Source organism: Eurytemora carolleeae, unplaced genomic scaffold (genome assembly GCF_000591075.1).
Source record: "Eurytemora carolleeae unplaced genomic scaffold, Eaff_2.0 scaffold104, whole genome shotgun sequence".
NCBI classification, from domain to species: Eukaryota; Metazoa; Arthropoda; class Copepoda; order Calanoida; family Temoridae; genus Eurytemora; species Eurytemora carolleeae.
The window spans coordinates 312,405-334,912 of NW_019396033.1; the positions used below are offsets into that span (position 1 = coordinate 312,405).

Consider the following 22,508-nt stretch of genomic DNA (forward strand, 5'->3'; position numbering starts at 1 on the left):
ATAAATAACAAAAGTATTAAATTTTTTTATAATTCAACCAAATATATTTACTTTTCTTATAATTGGACATAAATCCAAGAATAGAGGATTTACGAGGTCACATTGTCGAACCAGTAAATTCGCTCAAAGGAACTGAGTTTTTTTTCTACTAACTTTAATTTTCTAATCACTATAGATCTTTACAACTTGATGGTGTAAACATATGATATTTCGAATTTAAATTATTTTTATAATTTATAATTTAAAATTCAAAGGTCTACCTAGTACCTACGACAATGGGTAGGCAATTAGAAAATCAGAGTTTTTGGCAAAAACTCAATTCCTTCTTTATTACATGTAGATTGGAGTGATTTGTAAAACTTAAAATAATCTTGATCCTTAAAATTAAGAAGGAAAATTAATTATGATTGATTCTAAAAATAATGAACATGAATATTGATTGATTCTAAAAATAATGAACATGATTATTGAGTGATTCTAAAAATAATAAACATGATTATTGATTGATTCTAAAAAAATGAACATGATTATTGATTGATTCCAAAAAGAATGAACATGATTATTGATTGATTCTAAAAAGAATGAACATGATTATTGATTGATTCAAAAAATAATGAACATGATTATTGATTGATTCTAAAATGAATGAACATGAATGTTGATTGATTCTAAAAATAATGAACATGATTATTGATTGATTCTAAAAAGAATGAACATGATTATTGATTGATTCTAAAATAATGAACATGAATGTTGATTGATTATAAAAAGCATGAACATGATGGAATGTTGATTGAATCTTAAAATAATAAACATCAATCATATTGAAATTTAAAAATATTGTAAAATTTAATTAAAATAAATTATTTAAGTTAAAAAACATTAATATTGATTAATTCTAAAGTATAAAGTGCATTAACTATTGCGTACTTGATTCATTAAATACCTCTATTCATAAAACCTATAGTTAATGGTTTGAATTTAAATCACGAAATATAAACGAATCATGAAACAAAAGCCAACTAAATCAGCAAACCGTAAGCTTGCACTAAATAAAGTTACAGATTTTTTGCAATTTAATTTTCATCTAAACATTTTTTAAGCTTAAATATCACCGTTATGGCCTTTTGAGCTCTAATCTGAGTTTAAGTTAGTTTTAATTTTAAAAATGAATTCCTTTTTTTATTATGTAATTGCAACTTTGATTTTTCATTTTATCGTTTAACCAACAGATTTTTAATCCCATATTTTCTCAAACACAGCTATCTGTCAGAATTGATTTGAATTTACAATATTTACAATAAATATATTGCGGGTTTACTGGATCCATTCAAGGATAAACATATGAGGGAAAAGTAATTAAATATTGAAATCATGGTAAATCAATGCAATCTACAATTGATACAATGTTTGTAAATGAAAATATTATCAGATTATATTCATTTTGTCCATTCTTACCATGAAACACTAAACAAATGCATTTAAAGAGGAGTATTGTGGCAAAAATCAGTCACCCCCCCCTGACCCCCTAAAATACGTATCCTACATGGGGGGTTCCAGCTTGTCCAGGCAGGAAATGGGAGGGTTCGGGTGGTGGGGGTGGGACGACTCTATCTTTCTTTATTGTAAAATCAAAACTAGAGAACTTCGGGGTCACAGAGTCCTGCCAGTATATACCGTATAAAGTTGACCTTCTTTTTCTAGGTAGTTTGCAGTGATACAACACTGATAGATAGATTTCAATTTTCAGATAAATGGTTAAATAATGAAACTAGTGCTGCTGCTGGTTTTCTGGTTTACAACTGCAGTTTCTATAAATGTGGATAAATGTTGTCCCCTTAACAGGAAATTCATATAAACTTTCCTATTCTTGTTTTATCCGCATTCTAGATATTTAAAATTCCAGGGTAGTTGTTTTTTGGCTCGAATTTGATGCTAAAAATTGATCATACACCGTAAGAAACTAGATTCTCGCCTAAAACTCTGACAATTTGATTTCTATATTTTTGCAACAAGATTTCTAAGACATGAAATTATAAATTCTGAGACCGAATTTAAAGATTTTGAGCCTCGGTTTAAATTTAAGCCTCGGCTCAAATATGATTGGCTCCACTTAAATTTGTATTATTTATTTCAAGATTTAAGCCAGCGGTCAATTAAAACCGGTTTTTGACGAATTTAAGACGTGGCGCAAATTCATTAAATTCGGACATTGATAGACTTAATTGTCAAAGTTTAAAATTAGGTTAACATGTCAAAGGTTTACGCCAACAGGTTGCAAATATATAAAGGGATTCGAAGCTTTGAGTTTGAGGCGAGAAATCAGTTCCTTTCAGTCCATATTTAATAAAGCTCTTTGTTTATTCATAAATGTATGTTAGCTCTAGCTGGCCAACTAGCTGGACCGAATTAGCTGATTTTTTTAGGAAACCAATGGGGGTAACATAGGCTTAAAAAAATTCGAAATTTTCTTTTTCAAAAATCTTTTTTTCTTTTAAAATTCCACGGGTAACGTAGGGCACTTCAGCTAGTAAACAACTAAATTGATAGATATTTATGAATTGTGTTTAAGTGTTTTCGATGTAAGCACAAACAAGTGTTTTGCTTTCAACTCAAGCATCACGATCAGTGAAACCAGTTTGTTGTTTAATAAACACAAACCAAAAATATTCTCATTAGAGTCAGAGGATTTTATTGAAGAGGGGATATCAGCAACAGATTATAGGTTAGTTTTATCTTTGTCCTCATTCTTGTCCTCATCATGGCCACATACTTGTCCTCATTCTTATCCTCATTCTTGTCCTCATCCTTGTCCTCATCCTTGTCCTCATCCTTGTCCTCATCCTTGTCCTCATCCTTGTCCTCATCCTTTTCCTCATCCTTGTCCTCATCCTTGTCCTCATATTTGTCTTCATCCTTGTTCTCATTCTTATCCTTTTTCTCATTCTTATCCTTATTCTTGTCCTTCTCCTTGTCCTCATCCTTGACCTCATCCTTGTCTTCATCCTTGTCCTCGTCCTTGTCCTCTTACTTGTCCTCATCCTTGTCCTCTTCCTTGTCCTCTTCCTTGTCCTCATACATGTTCTCAACCTTGTCCTCAGTAGGGGTGTGACATTTAGTGAAATTTTTCTTTTATCATTTTACAGAAGCAAAATAGTACTCATAAAACGTTTTTTTTATCCAACTCAGTCAAATTTCAATACTTTTCTATTCTGTAAACTGACTTGAATTCCGAAATTCAACTCGGTTCCAAAGAAAACAAATTTGATCATCTTTTTTTAAATTCTTATTTTCACCTATACTAGTGACTTTTTAAACATTAACCTAAATTTAAGGGGTACATTTCGAGGTATGTGAAAAATGTATTTTATAAACATGTCTTTCACACCCTTAGTCCTTGTCCTTGTTGTAGGTTACCATCCTGACCTCATCCTTGTCCTTGTTGTAGGTTACCCTCCTGTCCTCATCCTTGTCCTTGATGTAGGTTACCCTCCTGTCCTCATCCTTGTCCTTGTTGTAGGTTACCCTCCTGTCCTCATCCTTGTCCTTGTTTTAGGTTATCCTCCTGTCCTTGATGTAGGTTACCCTCCTGTCCTTGTTGTAGGTTACCCTCCTGTCCTTGTTGTAGGTTACCCTCCTGTCCTGCTGGAGAAAAATATACAATTATTCAAAATATTGAAGACGAAGAAAACTTTGTTTTGATAAAAGGTAAATAAAATTAGAAATATACTGATTACCCGTTTCAAACTCTGATATACCTTTGCAACCTGATTTCATGGACCATTTCATGGACTGATTCCATGGTCGCAATGTACAGGGTGTCAAAATAAACATGAGAATTGAGCAACGAATTTAAAGTCGTTTTTTATTTCTGATTCTTAATGCATGGAAAAGAAAGTAAAAAAACTAGGCTGTATTGTATGTCTCACGAGCTTTTCATAAAGTGGTCTACCTTTCTTATATCATAAAAATTGACCAGGATATTAGATATTAAGACAATTTTGCTTTAAGGAATATTTTGAGAATTTAAAATATCTCGTCAATTTTGAAGATACAAAAATGGTTCCCTGTTCATAAAAACAAAATTATATTTTATGAAAAGCATCCATCGTCAGGTTGCATACGATGTTGGGATTAGAATATTTTAAGTTTTAGGCGATCAATCAATTTTTTTGGGAAATCAGAAATCATTTAAACATTCACAAATCATTTGACATAAACAAAATTAGAAAATATTTGATTGTGTAAAAATACAATAATTAATGTAGATCTAGATATAAATATTGTTTATTTAAGAAGACGGTTCACTGTTTAAAACTGAGGATGGTTCTACAGAGGCTATGTTTTGCATCGATTCTATAATTCGTCAGGTAATACGGTGAATACGGTGGTCTTCTTCATTGTTCGGACACTTTTAGACCTTTCAAACATTTTCAAAGAGTTATAAAAAAATTGTGAATGATCATTTTCTTTAAAAGTTGGAAAAGTCTGCCAATAGTGCCCCTTAAACCTTCTGCAAAGAAAGAATGAAATTCATTTCCAAGTTAGAACAATTATCTTCATGTAAAGTGTAGACCACATTTTGAAATGCCGGAACCAGGAATATTTTATGATAATTGTTTTAAGAATTTAGCACAATTTTTAAAATGTTGATATTATTTGATAAATGAATGCTTGAAAGGTGCAGTACGGAGGTAACATCAAATGACTCTTCATTAAAAAAAATGAACGTTATATTCGCAACTTTGCAAGTTATTTATTCTGACTAGCTGCAATCGAAAATAATCAATTTTTAGAAAGAAACATAAGGAAACCTCATTCATCCTTGATGAAACAAAGGTTTAAAAGAAACCATCAGAAATAAGCCACGTCACTCTATTTTGTTTGATTAAGGAAATGAGTCTTTGTCACAAATTCAAATTTTCCAATCACTATATCTTTGCAACCTGATGCTGTAAACCTGTGGTATTTCAAACTTAGATTTCTCAGAATTCATATTTTGAAATATCTAAGGTTTACGACTTAGGGTTGCAAAGCTATACGAATTATAAAGTCATGGTTTGTGGCAAAGACTCAATTCTTTTATATTTGTAGAATACAGTTGTCGGACATCTTGCTGTTTTATGCGGAATAAGCGAGGAAAAAGGTAAGTACAATGTGTTTTAATAAACACTGCAGTGCACTTAATTAACCGGGGTTTTGGTTAAAAATCTATTATATTTTTACACGAGTAAAATTTATAAAAGTTTCCCAAAATATCTTGAAGCTTTTAGTCCAAAAAATTAATGATTTTTCGAAACTTAGCGTTAAAAAAAAATACATATATATTTGCGCTCCGCCTTGCTAACATTCCTGATATACTTGGGAAAAGTTAATAGGGAAGGGGGCTGGGGAGCTAGGAAATAATTTGTCAACAAAATATTCACAAAGGTATCTACAGTAACCCTATTTTAGAAATCCAATCACAAACTCTGATTTATTAACCTTATTATCTTTACAACCTGAGGCCGAATTTAAAGAATTTGAGCCGCGGTTCAAATATGTTTGGTTCCACTTAAAATTGTATTAATTTTTTCAAGATCAAAGCCGGTGCTCAATTGAAACTGGTTTTTGGCAGATTTAAGCGTCGGTTCAAATTCATTAAATTCGGACCCCGTTATCGTATGACCTTAGATATTATTTTTGCAAGTGGGAGAATCGCCTAGTTTATTTACATTTTGATAATAAATAAAATAAAGATACTAAAATATGTCAGAAATTGATCTAAATTTTAAAATTTATTTGTCAGTCTGTGGTGGGTTTACATATTAATAATAGTAAGAGATACTTGAATCTGAATCTGTTTTGTTTTGTTTAGTATGTTCCGGTTTATTCTGCATCAACAACTGCTGTCCTGAGGGAACTGTTTACAAAACAAATCTAGGAACTGGTTTAAATAATAGTTTTAAATATCATCAATGGGACTGTAAGGGTAATTTCAAGTGACAATGCCCGATTCACAACGGTACCTTTACAAGCAATATCTGATTAGGAATGAATTAGATATCAATGTTTATGATTTTGAAAACTGATTAATTTCAATTGTGGTTTTACTCACTTGAAACAGTCCCTTTAATCAACTAATATTATTTGATCTTGTTAGGTCTAAAACTCAGATATTAAAATTGTTTTAATTACTTATTTCCATTTGATTAAAACAATTATTTCTTAGCATATCTGATCAATTGAGCATGAAAATGTATCTGTAAACAATGTACACTGCAAAAGCTGTGAATTTTAGGTTCATTGGACTATTAAAATCATATCTTGAGTCATATACTCCTCTTCCTATTCTGATATTTATAGGTCCAAATGTGTTCAGCTCACCATCTTGTTAAAGCTTCTTTAAGAGGCTGTTGTTGGAATTTCATGTGATCCTCCATTTGCATAATCATTAAATTTTATCTTTAAATCTTATCTTCAAATTTTTTTTCGAGTTTCAAACTGAAATTCATAATTCACTAGAATGGCTAGCTCAGCCATTCTAGATCAGACAGAGCTTTTTAGGTAAATTCCACTCTTAAGTTGGAGGGTAACTTGAAATTATGTTTACAGTCCTTATAAGGTACATGTATATTAACTAGTAATCACGCCAGGTGAGTGTCAACCTACTTCTGAGTTCAAGTTTCCCCAGCTACTCAAGGAGACAGTCAAGTCGGTCAACCCAACGCTTCCAGGTCATTATACTTGTTGGTCAGCCCAGCATGGTCAGGTATAATTCAGGATAAGCAGCTTTCAAAGATTCAGAATATTTTACAAAAAGACCCATATATATGTATCAAAAATGTTATACAGCAAAAAACTCACCAAGTGGGTCTAATTTTGCACATAACACTTGAGACTTTCAGGAATTTAGATACGGGACTTTTAAATCGTGGCCTGTGATTGTTTTGATTTCAAATTACATGGTAAAAGATTTATAATAGAAAAAAATTTTCTAGGAAAGAATTTCTTGTTTTATGCTCTTTTTGCTCTGATACATAATTATAAAATAATATATAATATATATAATAATATATGTATTAACAGAACTTTTTTGGACAACATTAGCAGTAAAATGTTTTTATAAAATGTTGTCTAGGGGAAGGTTGGGAGGACAGCCTCAAGATATACTATCGTGAACCTAATTGCTCTCATCTTCATATCTACTCAGGTTCTTAAAGGGACTGTAAACGAAATTTCTAGTGACCCTACATTTATAGAGTGGCATGTCAATCCACGACGGTAACCTTTAAAACATTTTCTCATCAGAGATGATAATACAGATAACCACCATTTTTTCTTTAAAAAATGTTTATTTTCAATTGCGGTGTCTCTGCATAATGGCTTGTGGATTTCTGCTTCAAAAATAATGGAGGATATTGTCAGAATTCAACCCTTTTCAGGCTAGAAAAATTATGATATCTTCCACATTATTAATCAGACATAGGTTTAAAAGGTACCATTGTGAATTGGAATTGCTTTTTTTTCATTGTAGGGTCACTTGAATTAACAAAACCCAAACCCTTTGATAGAATTTGATTTTGGAACATAAACTTTTTTTCCGTATTTTGTAACCTATAATGTTGACATTTGACATTTCAAACTGCTAGATAATATAGCCAAAGTTTGAAATATCACATGTGCACACCATTAGGTTGCAAAAATTTAGGAATAAAAAATTAGAGTTTGATAACAATGTTCAATAGTTCCTTCGTATGGCCTGGTAAATATGCTTGAAACTGGTCAATAATGTGTTTGAAAAATGTTTTGTAAATAAGTACAACTAACCAACATAAAAATTACAACTATCACTATTTGCCTATCCCTGAAATGCTTTAATGTACGTGTCAAAACTAGTGCAAGTGCTGTTTCTAATAATTTGATACGTTTTCACTTTATACTACAGGGTGTCCCAAAAAACATGGGAATTCAGTGACGAATTCGATATCGTCTTTTCAAATAATTCTTTGATTTAGTGTAGTGATATTTACTGAGAAAGCTGTAATCTGTAAGAGTTTCGTCTGCTATGTTTACATTTTGTTTGTTTATGTTTTGACTGCATACAGTTGTACTTAGTAAAACAAGAAAATTACAGTATACAAACAGAGTAAACTTGTCTGTCTTCACTGTTCATCTTGCGGAGATATTATAGACACATCTTTACAGTCTTTTACCCTTTTCATAAAATAAGCTCTAGCAGACACAATAATATTATGGCTTTTGAAATTAGGTATTACAATGCTAATTCATAGCAAAGACGATATCAAATTCGTCACTGAATTCCCATGTTTTTTGGGACACCCTGTATATTTATTTTATTAGAAGATGAGTTTGAGGTTGAGGCGGAAGGTTGGTTACGCGCCGGTCAAACTATACTTCCTTATACACAGTTCTGTTTAAACCCAGTGCAGCAATATAACTCTACAGTTCTTCAAGCAAAGGTAGATTATCAGTTCTAGAACATTAAATTTTGTCAATAATCTAAAAAATCTTTATTTACTTATTATAATTCATACAGCGTAATTTTATTATCAGATACCATGCCGTGATTCCACAAGTATAAATATATGTATGCTAAAGGGCCCGGTATTGCCCGTGAAAAAAAGAAAAGAAAAAAATCGAGAGAAAAAAAATTATCGATTTTTTAGTCTATAACACCCCCTGGCCACCCATGAGTATCCACAAAAAATGTCAGCCCTTTCGATCCAGCCGTTTTGCCGGCTATACGCAACCTATATATATACGAATGTCTTGTTTTATTATATAGATTATGCATTATACAGTTAAAGTTACAAAATTAATTCAAATGGTATGTTCTATCTCAGCAAATAATTATATTGTATCCAGGTTTGCTCTAGAATTGATGAGAATGATCTCCTGATCTACTCCGTCCTATCTCAGCAAATAATTATATTGTATCCAGGTTTGTTCTGGAATTGATGAGAATAATCTGATCTACTCCGTCCTATCTCAGCAAATAATCATATTGTATCCAGGTTTGCTCTGGAATTGATGAGAATTATCTGATTTACTCCGTCCTATCTCAGCAAATAATTATATTGTATCCAGGTTTGCTCTGGAATTGATGAGAATGATCTGATTTACTCCGTCCTATCTCAGCAAATAATTATATTGTATCCAGGTTTGCTCTGGAATTGATGAGAATTATCTGATTTACTCCGTCCTATCTCAGCAAATAATTATATTGTATCCAGGTTTGCTCTGGAATTGATGAGAATGATCTCCTGATCTACTCCGTCCTATCTCAGCAAATAATTATATTGTATCCAGGTTTGTTCTGGAATTGATGAGAATGATCTCCTGATCTACTCCGTCCTATCTCAGCAGATTATTCCAGTTCTCATCATTCTCTCAGAGATATTTCTCTTCCTCACCTTTTCTCTTCACGTTCTAGTTCCAGAGTTCAGAAAACAGATATTTGGTAAGTATCATACCATGGTTCAGATAACAGACATTTGTTAGGGTTTATATATGTGGAGTGGAGTTCGGAAAGCATATATTTGGTAAGAAGCATAGCAGAGTTTAAAAAACAGATATCTTGTGTACTGTTGCTAGCCTATTCCTCTCCTATCAATGGTTCCTAATAATAATAATATGATAGGATGGATGAAAATGTGTACTGTTGCTAGCCTATTCCTCTCCTATCAATGGTTCCTAATTATCCTATTTGGAGGAGATCTCCTGATACAAGAATATCCAGCCCTATGCCAGGTAAATAAGTGTTAATCAGAAAATACTGGAATGATTTTCGAATTATTTCGGTCTTTCTGTTGTTAGAACTTTTGGATTGTAAATCTCAGGATCAAGCATAGATCTCAATCTTATGCAGACCTACAGATTAATTTAATTCCTATTCATTAACCAATAAAGAATGCATGCCTGGAAAGCCTTTATTGAGGGAAAAAGCATTTTCTTCAAATTAAAAATGCCCACATTGGATATCGGATCATTCTTACTTGAATTATTCTTAATTTAAAGTAAATAAATCTGTTATACTTCGAGTAATTTATTCTAAAATAGGATTATTTCCATTGTCTTTAGTTATATTCAAGATTATAGTGCAAGGAAAGTTATTTCAGAGGTGTAGGCATCTCTTGTACTGCAGTGTACTGTCTCTGGGCGATAATGTAAACACAAGACGGATGTCGAAGTCTGACACGGGATCCATTTTTCACATAAAAAATTAATGAAATATTCCGGTCATAGGAAACTATTATGTGAATTATTAAAATTATCAAAATGCAATGTTTTTAACCTCATAGGATACTAAACTAACACTGATGCATTTATTCTTTTTTACAAATTCCGCCCAGAGAGAACTGGTTTCAATATGTATGCAGAGTATACGCAACTGCAATTAACTTTCCTTGCATTATAACCTTGGTTATACAGAACAATATTGTTTTAATTCAGCTGATGGGGTTCTTGATACAGTTTTGTTTCCTCTGCTCCTTCACCTGGATGACAACAATGTCAATTGAGGTAGAAATCCATCAATTAATTATTAATTAATTAAATCAAATAAACAATTATATTTACTTAAACAAACAATTAAGTTATTAACTTTTAGGGCGCTTCGCGCCATTCTTCTATTTCAACTTTTAATTGTGGCTCTATCTGTGAGCATTTTCTCTTTGTACAATATAAAACAATAACAAAAAAAAGTTTTTAGTTAAAACTTTTCGACACAAATTTTGTAATTTTGAGCAACCATAAACCTTACTGGGGTCATGTGAGGTCCCACACAAAATTCGGGCCCGATCGGTTCTGCCGTTTTGACATTTGTTGGATACAAACAGACAAACAGACAAGCATAGTATAAATTGAATAAATTAAATTATCAATTTATCAATTAAGTAACTTTAGAATGATCATTAAATGAATAGATAAATAAATCAAAAATTCAAAGAATCAAATAAACAATCAGTAGATTAATCAGTAAATCAATTAGTAAATAAATAAATAAATAAATAGAAATAAAGAATAATTGATAAATCAAACATAACTTCATAACTTGATCAACAATTGTTGTTTCATTTGAAATTCTGCAAAAACTAGAAAAAACATAAAAAAGTGTTTAGGAAAAGTTTATTTCTTTAAAAATCTTATCGTTGATTTGTTTGTCCCAAGAACATAATCGGGTTGTAACGATCAAATATCGGAATTTTTCTATTGCGAAAGTTTGGTGATTAAGGGGTTCTGTATTGATCTGCCAGTGGTTGTAATCTGGCAGCACATTCATCCGTTCCTGCTTTATTTATTTTGAGATAAGGATTGACTAGAATTCTGCTGCCTAAGGGCTGCTTATACCTGAAATAGGCCTGCTTAGGCTGATCGGTTCATTTTTGAACAGTCATTGATAATACTTAATTTTTCAGGTCTGGTTGACCTTTAGAAAGTTGACCGCTAACAGTGAAACTGATGCTAGACAAAGGAACTTGTTTTAACTGTTTATTTATTTATATTTTGTTTTAAAACATTTATTCCAAATTTAGGTTGGTCGGAACTTTAGAAAGCCTTAATCCGTATGGTTTTTAAGCTGACAAAGTTTTATGAAATTTTTAACAAGTTTAATAAGCCTTGGACTAAGAAGATCTCAAAACAATCTGCTCTTGGCCAATGATTTATAACAAAAAGTCAGCTTCTATTCATGAATTAAGCAATTAATCAGTTTTACATTAAAAGTTTACGTTACCGTGGATATCCAAGTTAAGCTTTTTAAATTTCGACCTCAGATTAAATAAAAATAAATGTTGATGAAACCCTTTCTTGATATTAAATGTGCACGCAAATAAAAGGGACTTGTGGGATGAAGATACAGTGATAACCATAAAACTCTGAAATAGGAAGACGACTTTTAGATTCAGGTTATGACGTTAAATAGTCCGATGAACATAAAACAGAGCAATAGTGAAGTATAACCAGACCAATTTCACTTAAAAAGTGAATCAATAAGTTATTAGTAAAAATCAAATGCACTTAATCATTGTTGTAATGTCGTCTTCCTAGTCCACAGTTTTCTTGTTCTTATTGTATATTTTCTATGCTTTATATTTTCTATACATCTATTATTTGGTGTAAAATTCTCTAAAATCTTTTTATAAAAATGGAATAAAATTTCAGTTATTCAATTGTAGAAGTCAGAGAAGAAGATTTAAACAATATAATCTTTTCTCATTTGGAACTCCGCTACTAGGTACAGTACAGTACAGTACAAGTACAGTACAGTACAGTACAGTACAGTACAGTACAGTACAGTACAGTACAGTACAGTACAGTACAGTACAGTACAGTACAGTACAGTACAGTAAAGTACAATACAATACAGTACAGTACAATATAGTACAGTACAGTATAGTACAGTACAGTACTGTACTGTACTGTTCAGAACAGTACAGTACAGTACGGTACAGTACAGTACGAGATGTAAACGTTTTACTTTAAGAAAACCTTGTCATTGTTTTTTGCCATGTTGTTTTCATAACTTTTATTACAGTGTTCGGCGTTTGTATCAATGCAATGTAGACAATTTTTCTTACATGTTTTAATTTCTAATAAGGTTTTTTCAAATTACAATTTTACAAGTAAAAAAAGAGAAGCTATTAATTGGCATTTCCTTTGTGTTTCCATGTTTATGTGTGTCCATACTGTTTAAAAACTTATAGAAAGTCGTCTTCATTGTGTTTCAAAATATATACGACGACTGTAGAAAAATAGAAACTTTTATTTTAAAATCGTATGTTTTTGTTTAGTTACTGTGTGCACCATAGCAGTGCACTTTACACCTGACCATCTTAAGGAAAATATTATTTCCCCGGGATTTGGTGAGTAAAAGAAATAACAACTATAATTATTATTATCATTATAATTTTTATTATTATTATTATCATTTTTATTCTTATTCAAATCAATTTATATTCCTTTTAACAGTTATCAGTGTAGAATTTAACAATTTCAACAATAAGATGGTTTTATTTACATTTTTACAGGTCATCATTCGTCAATGCACAGTGATAAAAATTGAAAGCTCGTGTGCCAAATTTACTGCGATGTTTGCCAATTAGTGCTAAAAACTAAACCTAAACAGAAGTTTTATAAAGTTCTAAATTGTACATGACTTTATGACTTTAAAATAATATAAGTGAGTTACTGAGGTAAAATCAAATTCCAAGGCTTTAATGTGAATTTAGGCTTATACTTTTTGGATATCCCTGTACAAGAAAGAAAACACCTAAGTAACGGGTTTGGGGATGTAATTAAAAACGTAAATAAAGCCACGTTTTTCTTCTATGTTTAGGTGAGGGGAGCTGTTTTATTGAGGGATATTTGGCTAAAATTCTGTATTTTCACGGATTAATTGCTCTCCTACTGGCAGGTAACTAGAAAAGTACAAGTGAACTGTTTTGTAAAATAAAAGGCTTGGCGACACTTTAAGTTGACCCAGTCTTAAAAATTATGCAACTTTTGATGCAACAGGATTTATGTGATAACAGATCAAATTGAAGTAAATTTCATGTTAGACAAAATCTTACACTCTTTCAAACATGGCTTCATATATCTGAAGAATTATTGAGAAAAATTTAAAGATTTGGACTTAAAATATGCAATAAGATTAAGGAGCAGAGTTCTTTCTACAAACTCTGAGTTTTAATTCTTATATTTTTTGCAATTCGATGTTCCAGTCGATCCTTTAATATTTCAAACTATAAATTCTGTTAGATCAAAAATCCTAAGTTTGAAATATCAAAGGTTTAAACCATAATGTTAAGATAAAGGGATTAGAAAATTTCAGTTGGTACTTAGTGGCAATATTAAAAATATTTCAGTTAGTGGCTAGTGACAATATTAAATATTTCAGTTATATATCAAAGCATTTTTGTTGTATCTACATTCTACATTTCTAAAAGTACTCTAAGAATTATGTTTTCAAATGTTAAATCTGAATTCTGACACATGTTGCTTGCTCCAATACATAAACATAATATATCAACTGGCTTCTAGACTGACAGAAAAATATACTTTAATGAGTTTTAAAGCTCTAACACCAGGGGAGTGTAGGGGGGCTGATTTACACGCAATCCCCGGCCCCCTCCCTCTTCTACTCTGATTAGAAACGTTTTCCGGCTAATTTTTTGTTTAGGTAACAAATTTCTGTTTAGTAAACCTATAATTCTGTTTAATAAACCTGGTTCTGTCTAGAAAACTTGGTTGTGTTTGGTAAACCTGGTTCTGTTTAGTAAACCTGGTTCTGTTTAGTAAACCTGGTTTTGTTTAGTAAATTTGGTTTTGTTTAGTAAACCTGGTTCTGTTTAGTAAACCTGGTTTTGTTTAGTAAATCTGGTTTTGTTTAGTAAACCTGGTTCTGTTTAGTAAACCTGGTTCTGTTTATTATCTCCGCGTACTCGCTTCTGCTCGGAGTCTGGGCTCCTGCTAGAGATGAACAAGGATCCAGGTTTCAGAGATTTAATATTAAACTAGGGAAAAAAAATAAATCCTCAAAACAGCATAAATATAAATAATCTTAATGATATTGAAAAGAATAAATAATCTAGATACTATTTAAATAATTAATTGATTAACCAAATTAATTATTAATTATTCAGATGATGGACTGACAAACTAAATGAATTGATCTTCTGATTGATTAGCTAAATGACTAATGAATTTATCTTCTGAGTAATCAATTAATTGATTAACTTAATGAATTATGAATTGATCTTCTGATTTATCAATTTATTGATTAGCTAAATGAATAATGAATCTTTTCTGCTGATTTATCGATTGATTTATTAACTAAATGTATTCTGAATTGATCTTCTGATCGATCAATTGACTGATTGAGTAAATAAATGCTTGATGAATTATGAAATAATCCTCAGAATTATATATTGATTGATTGACTAAATGAATAATAAACCTGCTCTGCTAGGCGGATAAACGGACAGATGACATGGATTGTATTTGAACTGTTTCTTGTGATGGGATTAACCTGGGGATCAGAGATATTAACAATCTCAATAGATTGGGCTCATTCTACTTCACATTACTTAGGTAAATTTATCCTGATCATGATCCTGATCCTGATCTTAATCCTGATCCTGATCTTGATCCTGATCTTGTTCCTGATCTTGATCCTGATCTTGATCCTGATCTTGATCCTGATCTTGATCCTGATCTTGATCCTGATCTTGATCCTGATCTTGATCCTGATCTTGATCCTAATCTTGATCCTGATCTTGATCCTGATCTTGATCCTGATCTTGATCCTGATCTTGATCCTGATCTTGATCCTGAAAGTTAAAAATTTTCTCACTTATTTTCATTAAAAACAGAATAGAACACCAGCCTCAGACTTTAATTTTATTGTCATTTTAACCTTAGAAAACTAATGGTATGCATATATAGTTATAAACAAATTGAATCTACAAGAATTTTTAGTTTGAAATTTGAAAGGTCCGCTTCCGGCCTGCGACATCAGGTTCCAAAGATGTTATTAGTTCAGATCAGGATTTGTATAGTTAGATGCTTGTTTTCAGTAAATTTAAATGGTTTATTTCTAGGCCCGACTGAAGCCAATGATTGAATGTGGAAAAGGAAGCTCACGTGACTCAGTGGATGGCAATACCAGGAGTAAGGTGAGTGTACAAAACTACACTGATAACCAAAAAACTTTTAGACTTTAGTTATGACTTTAATTAATACAATAAACTTGTGGCACAACAATTGTGAACACAGATTCATTTCACTTAATAAGTGGTTTAATAACTTAATATTAAAGGTATTGCGTTGCATTGCAACAACATCAAATGCTCTTCGGTATTGCATTAATGTCGTCTTCCTATTCTACAGTTTTCTTGTTATCACTGTATAGTAATTAATACATTTTTAGAGGGAAAAATGTATTTTTGAAATTATATTAATGTTGAAATCAATAATTAAACCAGGGAGCAAATCAAAAAAAAATGTGAGAAGTAGTTGAACTTCGTCCACGCAGTTAAACCACTTCTCTTAAATCATTAAATCTAGTCCTAGAAGTAATTATTGTTTTCAATGATAAAAAAGGGAATATTATCACAATCGTAGTCAATCTTTTAAAGTGGGGAGCTCTAAAACTTTGTGGGAGAATGACGACATTTAAGCAATATTATGTGCATGCGTATGTGTACCCTGCACAGTGCACAATTGCTGTGTTTCAAGTTCATTAAACTATTCCACACTTTTTTGGGTTCCACCTTAGATAAATTAACCAGCCCAGCATTTTGAATAATCTAAATAAAATGTTCAGGAACCACATTTGTCTCCTAAGACTCTGTCCACATCTGTGCTGAAGACTGAAATACCCTTGAAAGAGTTAAACCCGAACCAACAGCTCAGACTTGGACCTGGAGAAGAACCAGGAGCAGAACCTGAACCAGGATCTCGTCTAAAAGCTTCTAAATCTCACAGCATATTCGGGAAAAGGTAAACAGCAAAATGAAAGATATTTTACTATAAAAAAAACCCTCCGAAAATCATAAAAATGTTGATGAGAAAGAAACTGAATATTCATCCCAAACTCTCATTTTCTATAAATTCTTTTTTTTCAATCCGGTGGTGCAACCTTTCATATTTCAAACTTAGATTAGTTAAACTAAGAGAATTCATAGTTTAAAAATTTAAAGTGTACACAATCAGGTTGCAAATATATAGAAAATCTTTTAATTTTTCCATAACAGTTTGAATTATGAAAGATTTACACGATCAAGTTGCAAGGATATGTAAATAAAAAAATCAAAGTTTTAGTCAAGTGTTCAGTTCCTTTGTGTTGCTAAATTCCCAGATGTCTACATAGAAAGTCCAAGTTTAATGAAATTAATTTGAACATTTTCTTAAAAAAAAAAACATTAAAGCCGGGAAAACACATTCAGTTTTGCATCTAAACCCAATTTTCATATGTTAATACATAAAGCTGAACCAATAAAACTGTACAAAGTATATAAATATTATAACAAAAAAGTAGACAAATAGTATAAAATAGCAGACAAATAGTATAAAAGGAAGACAAATAGTATAAAATAGCAGACAAATAGTATAAAAGGAAGACAAATAGTAGACAAATAGTATAAAATAGTAGACAAAAAATATAAAATAGTAGAGAAATAGTAGACAAATAGTAGACAAATAGTATAAAATAGTAGACAAATAATATAAAATAGTAGAAAAATAGTAGACAAATAGTATACAACAGTAGACAAATAGTGTAAAATGTAGACAAATAGTATAAAATAGTAGACAAAGAGTATGAAATAGTAGGCAAATAGTATAAAATAGTAGACAAATAGTATAAAATAGTAGACAAATAGTATAAAAGGAAGACAAATAGTATAAAATAGCAGACAAATAGTATAAAAGGAAGTAAAATAGTAGACAAATAGTATAAAATAGTAGACAAATAGTATAAAATAGTAGACAGGTAGTATAAAATAATAGACAAATAGTATAAATAGTAGACACACAGTATAAAATAGTAGACAAATAGTATAAAAAAGTAGACAAATAGTATAAAAAGTAGACAAATAGTATAAAATAGTAGACAAATAGTATAAAAAGTAGACAAATAGTATAAAATAGTAGACAAATAGTATAAATAGTAGACAAATAATATAAATAGTAGACAAATAGTGTAAATAGTAGAAAAATAGTATAAATATGCAAATAGTATAAAAAAGTAGACAAATAGTATAAAATAGTAGACAAATAGTATAAAATAGTAGACAAATAGTATAAAAAGTAGACAAATAGTGTAAAATAGATACAAATAGTATAAAATAGTAGACAAATAGTATGAAAAGTAGACAAATAGTATAAAATAGTAGACAAATAGTATAAATAGTAGACAAATAGTATAAAAAAGTAGACAAATAGTATAAATAGTAGACAAATAGTATAAATAGTAGACAAATACTAAAAACAGGAGACAAATAGTCAAAACTGTTTGATTTATAAAAACATCAAATACACGTTTTGGACCTCATTCTATTCCACAGTTTTACGGGTCCGCCTGTAACATAACATTAAGCAATATAAAAAAAAACGTATCTACGTTTTTTTTTATATTGCTCGGACATTCAATTAGATCTAGCAAGTGTCGTGTGTGTTTGCCTTAACATATGTTTTACATCTTCTCAAAATATGCCCTGCTCATCATCTATTAGATTAGTTTCTAGGCTAAACTTTGTATTTTCAAATTAAAAGAAATTGATTGAGAATTGTTAAAGTCATTCTAAATATTACACACTCGTACTTAAAATCATTGTGTTAACTCTGGGACCGAATTTAATGGATTTGAGCCAGTTCTAGAGACGGTTCAGCCATGCTTCTTGAATCGGTTATTCAGGTTTCGTCCATGTCAGCAACCCAAAGTACAGATATGTAGTTGAATCGGCGGTAGATGGTTCAGCAACCAAGCTAAAATTTATTATACAAGGCTTTTTCGCTTTGCGCCCTTCTTCTATTTCAACTTTTAACTGTGGCTTTATCTGTGAGCATCTTCTCTTTGTACAGTATAAAACAAAACAAAAAAAAGTTTACGGATTTCATATTATTTTTTCGCGCATTTCAAAATTTTACAAAAATAAAAAAATTTTAGATACAATTTTCAAAATTTTACAAAAATAAAAAAATTTTAAACACAAATTTTTAAAATTTTGATCATTCATGAACTTCCCTGGGGTCACGTCAGGTCCCACACAACATTTGGGCCCGATCGGTTCAACCGTTATGACGTTTATTTTTTACAAACAAACAGACAAACAGACACCCAGACAAGCTAAATTTAGAAATAGATTCGGTCCTTTATTAGATAGTTTTTATCTTTAAATATTTATTTTTTTATTTCTTGTTTTTAATTCAATTTTATAAATTGCATGTTTGTTTTTATACGAGTTCGCGTTTCTAGGCTGCATTTTTAAAGATAATCAATATAAAATTTAAAACTGAGTTTAACACACATAAAGTCATTTATCTTACAACGATCAATTCTCCTAACTGAATTTAGTTTTTTTCAACCTGTAAGGTTTTTTTTAACGTTATCAAACAAATACGAGAAAAAAATCGTGTTTATATTAAAATAGCTAAAAAAGACGATTAGCCTGGTATTTTGGTGAAATAAAATCTTGATGTATGCTTTGCTTGTCTGTCTGTCTGTTTGTATCCAATAAACGTTAAAACGGCTGGACCGATCAGGCACTCATGAGTCATGACCTTAGGGAAGGTTAATGGATGATCAAAATTTCAAAAATTTGATTTTCATAAAATTTTAAAATTTACAATAACTATTTCAAAATCCGCTAATTTTTTTGTTATTGTTTTATATTTTATATATAAAGAAAATATTCAAAATTGAAAAAGAAGATGGCCGCGAAGCGCTCTTAAAGCATAATATGTTAAATTTTACCCTCATCCCTATCTTATAACATGCATATCTTGTTTAGAGGAAGTTACAGTCTAGAAACTGAAGAAAAAGAAGAAAATGGCGTAACTACTCTTTCCTTCCAACACACACAAACAGACTCATTCTCATAAACATTAATTCAGTGATCCCTCATGTTCAATCCTATTTACCGAGTGATTGTATTTTATGGGGTCCAGGAGTAATATGGTATCTAAATTATGTTTAATGTATTTTGCTATTTTAAAGTGGATTTAAATTTGATATGAGGGGTAAGGATTTGTGACTTTTTTTAGAAATCAGCTAACCCCCACCAGAGGTTGCTGCGTTTTCACATAAAAAAATACAGCAAAATAATCTGTCCATACGGTAGCGAATTGATGATTTAATATTGAAGAAATCACTGTATAGGTCTGTTACGCGAGCCATGCTGCGTGTAGAAAGTCTGCTTGTCACCCCTGGGTATTTCTGAGTTCTCCCTGAAGATCTGTACGGAATGTATTGTGAAAGAACTAGTTTAGGAACTGTTTACAGTCCGACTGCGCAGACGCAAGATTTCTAGCGGAGTAGTAGTTATATTTATATTCAGTATATGTTTATTCGTTTTGCAAGTATTTTCCGTGTTCAGAATTCTGGGATCACCGTGGTAATTATTTTATATATATCTATGTTTATTGGTTGATTCTAGTATGATTGATGATTATGTATTCGTTTGTTGGTTCCTAGCCACAGTTTTTTAATGCCTGAGTGGATTATTTGTTATATTTGTATGATTTTCACTCAAAGCTTTTTCTGTGGGTTTATTAAACTTGTTTAGATTGAAGGCTCAGAGAAATAAACGTTCGGAACCTTACTATCTTCCTTTTTATTATGAAGAGCGTTGAGAGAAGGGAGTCTTACGATCCAATCCTGAGAAATACCACACGGTACATATATTAGGTCTTTAGGGAAATCGCTAAGTAGCGAAACAAGGTCTTAAAAAAATATTTTGAAAACTTTCATGTTATACATCATTTTCTTGGAAAGGAGTCATCAAAAATATTAAAAAATTTTAAAAAAAATACATTGTTGGACCGTTATTTGGCTATCACTTCTTTAATTTTAATATTTTTTAAATCGCTTTTCAGATTTTAATTCAGCATAAAATTTCAAAGAAAATGAAGTAAGTATAATATATGAAGTTTTTTCGAAATTTTTTGTTTGAGGGCCTACGGTGATATTAAGATATTAAATCGTCAATTCGCAACCGGACAATTTTTTTTGCTATATTTTTTTAGGTGAAAATACAGAAAGCCCCTGGTGGGTGGTTGGCTCTATTTCAACATTGACTGACTGGGGGTGGTGGGGTTGACTGTTGAGTGTGACCACACTATAACCATATAATGCCAAAAAATATTTTTTTTTTATTTAAGTAGATATGGCATCCCTATCAGTTGAATTTCATTTCTTTATTTTTGAAACACTGTAAAATGTAAATAGTAATTTAAGTTATTTAAAAAAAATGTCAAAATAATTTAAAATAAAAGTTTTAATACAATTGTTTTCAATTCACACAGCGTAGGTTGAAACTAAGAAAATGCAAAAAAAAATAAAGCATCTTCTTTGTTTCATTTTTAGAAAATTTCCCAGACAGCTTAAGTTACAAACACAATTCCTTGTGCTCAATATTTGGAAAACAGCGAAACTAGGACTGTTAATCGTTTTATAAACTTACAAAAAAATGATTTTTTCATTTTTTGTTTTTGAAAACTAACGTACCTTCGTTTTAGAAAAAAAAACTATCAAACTGTTTTGATCAGCGTTTTGAAAAACGAAATGACTCTATTTAAAAAAATATTGTTTTTGTAAATTTTTCCTGAAATGAATTTTGATTTTTTAAAAGATTTCTGCAGTAAGAGAAAATGATGAATGTTTTAAAAACACTCGTTTCGTTTTTCCTTTATTTTACGTCGTTAACGCAACGATTAGTTCGTTTTCTCAGAAAAGTTGAAACGATCAACTCCTAAATAAAACAGAAAAGTGGAAATGATCCACTCCTTAATAAAATAGAAAAATGGAAACTATCCACTTCTAAATAAAACAGAAAAGTGGAAACGATCCACTCCTTAATAAAACAGAAAAGTGGAAACGATCCACTCCTTAATAAAATAGAAAAGTGGAAACGATCAACTCCTAAATAAAACAGAAAAGTGGAAACGATCCACTCCTAAATAAAACAGAAAAGTGGAAATGATCCACTCCTTAATAAAATAGAAAAAATGGAAACTATCCCCTTCTAAATAAAACAGAAAAGTTGAAACGGTCCACTCCTAAATAAAAACAGAAAAAGTGGAAACGGCCCACTCCTAAATAAACAGAAAAGTGGAAACGATCAGCTCATAAATAAAACAGAAAAATGGAAACGATCCACTCCTAAATAAAACAAAAAAGCACTTAGTTAACTTTACATATGTGTATACATAAAAATGATTGATATTGACAAGTTCAGAAAAAAATAATTTTTCAAAATTAGACCCATTAATTTGTTTATAGTAACGATTCTTTATCTCTTTATTAATGAAATGAAAATAAACTTAATGTTTAATTCAACTCCTGCAACATCCTTACTATCTATCTTTAACATAGCGGTACTTTTCACACATGTTTCCCCGTCTTTATTTATATATAGTCTAGCTTGGGAACCCACCTCTACACTGTGTGAAAATCTCTTTAAAATCGACCAACTCAACCTAGCAGTTTTAAACCACAGTTCTATCCAGTTGCCAAATCAAAATTTGAAGCAAATCGGGCAAGGGATTCCTTAGTTATGATAGGACATACAAACAAAGAATTAAAGAAAAAAACAAACAGAGATTACTACTTTATGTATAGCTACTGTGCTTGTCTGTTTTGTATGTATGTATATTGTGTACAATAAACGGCAATGCGACTGTAATTTGTAGGAACTCAAATGGAAAGGCTAAATGCAAGACAAAATAAAAAAAAATTTAAATCCGTCAATAAAAAAAAAAATTCTCAAAAATAAACAAATCGTAAA

At 30.8% G+C, this 22,508-nt stretch overlaps 2 protein-coding genes across 4 annotated transcripts; both read left to right on the forward strand.

The window, feature by feature from the left end:
- The first annotated feature begins 1,740 nt into the window (after window positions 1–1,740).
- Window positions 1,741–15,539, forward strand: LOC111697453 (probable G-protein coupled receptor Mth-like 1). Its single transcript, XM_023467479.1, has 19 exons — window positions 1,741–1,845; window positions 2,573–2,725; window positions 3,629–3,708; window positions 4,297–4,370; window positions 5,095–5,146; window positions 5,858–5,923; window positions 6,636–6,716; window positions 7,121–7,192; window positions 8,344–8,462; window positions 9,313–9,463; window positions 9,644–9,753; window positions 10,456–10,524; window positions 11,421–11,476; window positions 12,180–12,238; window positions 12,795–12,866; window positions 13,340–13,417; window positions 14,413–14,494; window positions 14,972–15,093; window positions 15,496–15,539. The coding sequence occupies exons 1-19, from the start codon at window positions 1,766–1,768 to the stop codon at window positions 15,537–15,539; spliced, it is 1,620 nt and encodes a 539-aa protein (XP_023323247.1). The 5' UTR covers window positions 1,741–1,765.
- Window positions 15,535–20,985, forward strand: LOC111697343 (uncharacterized). Of its 3 annotated transcripts, none has more exons than XR_002764269.1 (4): window positions 15,535–15,677; window positions 16,328–16,503; window positions 19,515–19,743; window positions 20,749–20,985. XR_002764269.1 is itself a non-coding variant. In XM_023467324.1 (3 exons), exons 1-3 carry the CDS (start codon window positions 15,618–15,620, stop codon window positions 19,603–19,605), a joined length of 327 nt encoding a protein of 108 aa, XP_023323092.1. In that variant the 5' UTR covers window positions 15,535–15,617; the 3' UTR covers window positions 19,606–19,886. The 3 variants fall into 3 exon arrangements, 1 of the variants encoding a protein (XP_023323092.1); XR_002764267.1 differs by lacking the exon at window positions 20,749–20,985 and adding an exon at window positions 20,444–20,464 and having other exon boundaries at window positions 19,515–19,882; XM_023467324.1 differs by lacking the exon at window positions 20,749–20,985 and having other exon boundaries at window positions 19,515–19,886.
- Window positions 20,986–22,508: the final 1,523 nt, after the last annotated feature.